The sequence below is a fragment of the Miniopterus schreibersii genome (assembly GCF_964146895.1).
Source record: "Miniopterus schreibersii genome assembly, chromosome: 13".
NCBI classification, from domain to species: Eukaryota; Metazoa; Chordata; class Mammalia; order Chiroptera; family Miniopteridae; genus Miniopterus; species Miniopterus schreibersii.
In genome coordinates this window covers 42,904,917-42,911,456 of record NC_138113.1, presented here as the reverse complement: position 1 = coordinate 42,911,456, position 6,540 = coordinate 42,904,917, and the positions used below count along the sequence as shown (strand labels likewise).

The 6,540-nt window shown below is 39.5% G+C and overlaps 1 protein-coding gene across 2 annotated transcripts in view; it reads left to right on the top strand.

Annotated features, from left to right (window-relative positions):
- Window positions 1-221: 221 nt before the first annotated feature.
- Window positions 222-6,540, top strand: part of GCFC2 (GC-rich sequence DNA-binding factor 2) — a 32,145-nt gene continuing 25,826 nt past the window's right edge. Inside the window, exons 1-3 of one of the 2 annotated variants that reach the window (XM_081156585.1) lie at window positions 222-550; window positions 1,572-1,697; window positions 5,386-5,610. In XM_081156585.1, the coding sequence (XP_081012711.1) occupies window positions 271-550; window positions 1,572-1,697; window positions 5,386-5,610 (631 nt within the window). In that variant the 5' untranslated portion in view covers window positions 222-270. The remainder of the gene's footprint in view (window positions 551-1,571; window positions 1,698-5,385; window positions 5,611-6,540) is intronic. The other variant, XM_081156586.1, reaches the window with a different exon arrangement.

The window sequence follows — 6,540 nt, the reverse complement described above, 5'->3', positions numbered from 1 at the left end:
CCGGGCGCGCACAGGGTCAGCCCGCGGGCGCTGCTGTCCGCCGCTCGCAACCCGGCCTCCCTCAGGGACGCGCGTCCCCTGAGCCTCCGGCCACCACCGCCCAAGAGGCGAGGACGCCTGCGCACAGCGAAGCGGGAGTCGCCGGTGAGCGGAACCGGCGCACGCACCCGGCGGCCGGGCCGGAGGTGGGAGCGCGCGCCGCGTCGCACGTCAATGACTCGCGTTGGCTGCGCCGGAAGAGAACGCGCTGGAGGCTCCCTGCTCTCGGCTATGGCTCACAGGCCCAAAAGGACTTTCCGGCAGCGGCGAGCCGACTCCAGTGACAGCGACAGCGCCAGCGCCGAGGAGCCGTCTGCTGAACCCGGGGCGCCGGGGGAGCAGGCAGTCCCGGCCCCTGAGCAGGAAGAGCCATCCCCTGGAGGAGGCCGCGCAGAGGCGGCCGAACGGCCCCTTCGCGTCCGAGGCCCTCGGGGCCGGGGCCGGGTCTGGGCGACTTCCCGGCGCGCCCCCGGAGCGGCTCCCCGCGGGGACGGCGGCACGGGCGTCCCAGGTGACTTGGGACCGGGGTGGGCGCCCCAGGTGACGGGTTGGGGTGGAGTGGGAGGAGTCCCGCTGGACTCTCTAGAGGTTTCTGTAACCTGCTGCTGTCCACGAGCGACGCTCTGTCCGGAGCTAGTGAGCAAGACCGCCCGCCGCGAGCGCTGACCTGCGGTCCGCATCTCCCCATGGGGCGCCTTGAAGGAGTACAAGGAATCCTGTACGGTTTGGGGGCTCGTCTGCAACACCAGATGAACCATCACAAATTATAGATTTAGTGCAGTATTTGATGTTTATGTGAAACCGTCACAGAAGAGTTAAGATTTTTCTAATACCCTTAGGTACATGAAAGTTATGTGTGCCTTTTGGAAACGCCCCCAATTACTTTTCTCGAAAACACTTAACCAGAATATTACATTAGAAGAATGCAGATGGTGGGCTTTGAGACATTTTCTTTTGCCTGTTTTCGTAATACTTAAAAAGCCTGAATTCCAGAGTTGGGTGAAATTTAGTTGAAAGCCCTGCTTCTCTACTCGTTAACTTTGTGACATTGGACATGTTATTTAGCCTCCCCAGTCCTGATGAGGACTCTAGTTCTCCTCAGTAATAGCACTTACTTTATAGAATTGTGAATATCAAATTAATTATACCTTATAAAACAGATTCCAATGTGCCTAACACATTCTAAGTGTACAGTAAATATTTTTTTCTTTTTCTACTTATTCAGTACAACTGTTTTTTCTTCCTTGTTTTGATTTTTCTCTAATATTCCCTTTCCTCTTCTCATTGCATCCTTTAAAGGAGCATTTTAACAGATAAGTAAATAGTATAAGTAGTGTAAGTCTTTGTACATTTTTTAGACTATCCATTGGTTTCAGAGAGAATGGAAGTTGGAGAAAGATCTGTATACCTACTTTAAATATGTGGAGTAAAACCTGAACACCATATTATACATATGCCATGTGTTGGTCAGAATTTTAGTTATTGATTCCAATATCTTGACTTTCTTTTTATATTCAAAAATATTCTGTTAGAATCCAGAACAGTTGATCTTTCAACAGATGAAGAGGACGGAACATACGATGCCTCAGAAAGTAAAGGTGATCAGAGTTCATCTTCCAACAACTCTAGCTCTCTGGAAGAAGAATTTTCATCAATAGGTTGGTAATTCTTATAATTTTGTTTAAGAACTTAATTCCTAAATCAGTATATTCTGTACCTGTGAGCTTATTATTAATAACATAAACTGTAGTGAAGTATGGGGCAAGTAAGTCATTACTAACGATGGTGAAAGTTTCTAAATTGACTGCTCATTTCCATTACGTAACATGCCCAAGGTCAGACAGCTTATAAGGGGCACAACTAAGATTCAAACCAATCACTCTACCCCAGAGCCTATGTTCTTTATTGGGCGATTCATGCCACTGTCTGAAGGATGGTAAGAATTTGTCAGTGAGGAATTTTCAGGTACAAAATGTAGTATATATAAAACTTGAGGGAAGATAATACAGCATGTGTAGAGAACTAAAAATAGTTGGACTGAAAATATTTAGTTGGAGTTTAAGAAAGAGGAACAAAAAGAAAGCAATCAGAGGGACATGTTGGAGTCAGGCAATACAGGGCTTGGTGGAGCTACTGAAAATTTTATGCAACTAGATGACATGATCATTTTTGTATTTTAGAAAAATCAATCCAGTTCTGGGGTTGGCACATTACCACCTGTGTTCCAAATGTAGCCCACCCCCTGCTTTTGTAAATAAAGTTTTATTAAAACACAGCCACACTCCTTCAGTTATGTATTTTCTGAGGCTGCTTTTGCACTGCTGTGGCATTGAGACATTGACAAGAGACTTTATGGCACACAAAGCCAAAAATGCCTTTTACTCTAGCTCAAGAGTTCATAATTTATTTTGTATTGTTTTTTAGTCTGATGAAACCTAAGACCACTTCTGAGAAAATAAAGTAAAATACATAGCTTTATAAAGGGAACAAGTGAATTTGAAATATAATTGTTAAAATATGTTTTAAAATACAAGTGCTTTATTAACTTACTAAATAACAAAAACCAGTAGCTCTTGTAATTTTTTTTTATACAAGTTTACAAGGTACAGATACTTTATGATAAAGCCTAGCAGACAAGTGAAGCCTTGGCTAGACTCCAGCTACAGCGCTGTCCAATAGAACTTTCTACAAGGATGTAAAAATTCTGTGTCTTTACTGTCCAGTACATTAGCTGCTAACCACATGAAGCTATAAGAGCTCTTGAAATGTGGCTTGTGTAACTAAGGAATTGGATTTTTAATTTGATTAAATTTAAATAGTCACATATGGCAAGTGGTTACTCTGTTGAACAGAGCCACTATAAAAGATGGTGGATTAGACAGTGTAAGACAGTAGTTGTAAAGTGTTGACAGCACTGTGCACCTAAGGAAAGAAGGCAGTGTTTGGAAATGGGAAATGTATGAGATAGTTTTTAATTATGGTGACTGAGGTGTTGCTGGCATGTAGTGCCCTGGAAGCAAGCAATAATAGATATCTTGCAGAACAGTTCTACACACTAAAGGATTGTCCCTCCTCAAATGCCCTTTTGAGAAACACTGATTGAAAGTTGAAAACTTGTCCCGTGAGAAACACTTTCATTGTTATTTTTTCCGGAGCAGAAAAAGAGGGAATATAAGTTTAGGATTGGTATGTGGAAGAAAGTGCATTTATTTTTCATTCAGATGATAGAACTATTAGAATAATCCAGTAATGGAATATGGAATATTTGTCATGAGATGTTCACATTGCAGAGACTACTTGTTAACAATGGGGCATGGTATTTAACCTCTACTCCTTAGATAGGATATAAAATGTAAGTATGAATTATAAATCTATAAAAACATGTTTTTGTTATTATAAAGCAGTATGCTGACTTTATTAATTAATCCCATGTCTGCCCAACATCTGCTATGTGAGAACCCTTGAGCTAGGTGTTGGATATAGGCAGGACAGGATAGAGTACTCTTTTTCTTTTGAATTTTTACTTTATGGTTGCTCAAGAGGATTTACTTTATGTTGAATTAGTATCTCACTAGGGAGTTCATTCATTGTAATTTGTTAATTAAATCCTATCAAGTCATTGGCAGGTGACTCACTTCTAATTTAAGTATTCCTGTTTTTATAAACCTGAGTATTTAAACCTAAATGTGTCCTCTTAACCTGGTTGCACATTAAAATTCCCCAGCGGGCTCTAAAGACATGCTGCTGCTCAGATCAACTGAATCTGGATCTCTGGGCTGGGAGCCTGGGTACCAGCAGATTATCGAGCTTCCCAGGTGATTCTAATGTGTAGCCAGGGTCAAGAAATGACAGTATAATCTGTTGTGATGGTTTTGAATTTTAATTCTGCTTCAGGTTATATTAACTGTCTCAGCTTTAAAGACGTCATGTTGTCTTCAGCCACATCACAATAAGATCATTAAAATAATAAGACAAAATTCACAACCCTCTGGCATTACTTTATAATCAACTTCTGTGGGTGGTTTTTTTTTGGAGTACTTAGCGGTTAAGAATGCAGTGTGCCGTATGATTTCCCCCATATTTTAACGTTATCCACGAGGAAAATGCAGCTGTTAAATCTTTGGGAGGATGGAGAGACACCTGGCCTGTATCATTTTCCTGATACTGATCTGTGAATAAGCACTAGGCTACAAAAACCAAAGCACTTGCTTTGGTATTCCTTGTTTTTAATGAGCACATGTTGGTTTCTAGTGATTGCCACCTAGTGCTTCATAATTCAGGTACTTTTTGTTTTCCTTTAGGACTGGTTATCCAGTATATTGGTCTGTGATTCCTGAAATCTGTCTCTTTTTCTGTTTAAAAAACTGGAATATTTCTGCATCTCCTGGCATATAATGTTTGTGTGGGTTTTTTTCTATTTGTTTTCAAAGGAATTGGGACCAATTTTTGGGAAAGGTTAGAAAATTTTACTTGAGCCTCAGTGACTTGACACCCCTAATAATATTTTGAAGTGCTTGAAATGGTAAAAATGTCTCTTGCCATTTTATCTCATCATTTTGCTTATGAAACCATTTCTTCCCACAGCGTAAAGGTTAATTTTATTTTAGATCATGCATGAAGAAACTTGTTTTGAATTGGAAGACTCATATTAATAAGGTTTATACTGTATGAAATAAAAATAAAACAAAACTGTATTAAAAAATATTGTTCCTTAAATATTTTTCACCTGGTAAATGAACCTGATTATTTCTTGTATACTTTTTAACATGTCACATTTACTCACGTGAGAATCACCATAGGACCTTGAAGGCTGATGTGTCTGTGTGATGACTGTAGTGTGTTTCTCATTCCCTGTATGCCTGGATGCCCAGTGGAGAAGGGTGGACCGTAGTATAGTGTTCCTGTTACTTTGTATGTCAGACTGGTCTATCACCAGCTAACCTCTACAGTTGTTCCTGACTGGGCAACTCGTGCTAGGCCCTCTCCACATCTGTACCCTGACAATCTCAGAGCCTCTGGAGATGAGAAATGGCTAGCCCTGAACGAAAAGTCACCAATAACACCTGATGAATAATAGTTAAAAGATAAATTGGAGTGGTTTCAGTATATTTTCTGATACTTCTTCATTTGGTTAATGTAAAGATAAATTTTAATTATTAAATAAGAATTATTTAATCTCTATCAAAATAGTTTTCTTCCATTACTGATGTAGATTGTGAGCTATTTACATTCATATCAGAATAGTGAAAAAATTAGAAAACCGGCATCTTTTTAAATTTTATTTAAATGTGAAGAATATTTCTGTTGGTGTTTGGTTTTCAATATCCTCCTCTTCGTTTCTTTTAGTAAATATCCCTGATGCAGCTTTTATTCAGGCGGCCCGCAGAAAACGTGAATTGGCCAGGGCCCAAGAGAACTATATTTCTTTGGATGTAAAACATCCATCTACTATCTCTGATATGAAGAAGAGCAGTGATGAAGATCCTGAGAGTGAGCCTGATGACCATGAAAAAAGAATACCATTTACCCCAAAGCCTCAAACACTTCGACAAAGAATGGCTGAAGAGACAAGTACATATTTAATTTATTTACAGTATATGAACATTAAGGCATTTTATATAATATTATGATAAAATCTCCATAAAAAAACAGAATGTAGTGTCTCATAGTCTAAAGGGTGTTAAGGTTGGTTTTTATTTAATACCAATTTGGTTAATGACAACATGGCCTCTAAAGGACATGTCTTTATCAAAATGTTATCAAAGGGTATGTGTAATATTGTTTACTATTATCTGATCTCCACTTGATCTTTCTAACAAGTTAAAAAATTTCATACTGTCTTATTTTTGATATTTAAGTCTTTCATTTTCACCTATATAAAGATTTTTTAAATATGTTTTTTTTTAGAGAGAGAGAAAGGGGGAGAGAGAGAAGCATCTATTGGCTGCCTCCCACATGCACCCCAACTGGGGATCAAGCACACAGCCTGAGCATATGCCCTGACCAGGAATCAAACTGATGGTTCTTCAGTACACAGGACAGTGCTCAACCAACTGAGCCACACCGGCCAGGGCATATAAAGATTTTGTTGTTGTTAAACATGGAAGCATCTACAGGGATTTTAAGTGTCAGGTATTAAAATCTTTCCTGCTATAATTAAAAAATTTCTTCAACCACTAATCTTTAGGTCTCAAAGGACCATTTTTACGTTTCTCTTTTATAAACGATATTATATGATTTACCAACATTTTTGTCACTTCAAATACGATTATTTCATAGTGAGACGTGGTTCAAGTAGAATTGAGAAACTCTGGTAATGAAAACCAAATGTTTCATTTTTTCCAACCATCTTTCATGAGCCTATAGTGTTTTGAGTAGGACAGTTTGAGTGAATAAAGTTCTGGAGTTAGATTGATAGATTGAAGTCCCAGCTTCAACACTGTCCTCAGACAAGTTATTTAACCTTCTAATATCTGCGTTTTCTCATTTATAAAACAAGGG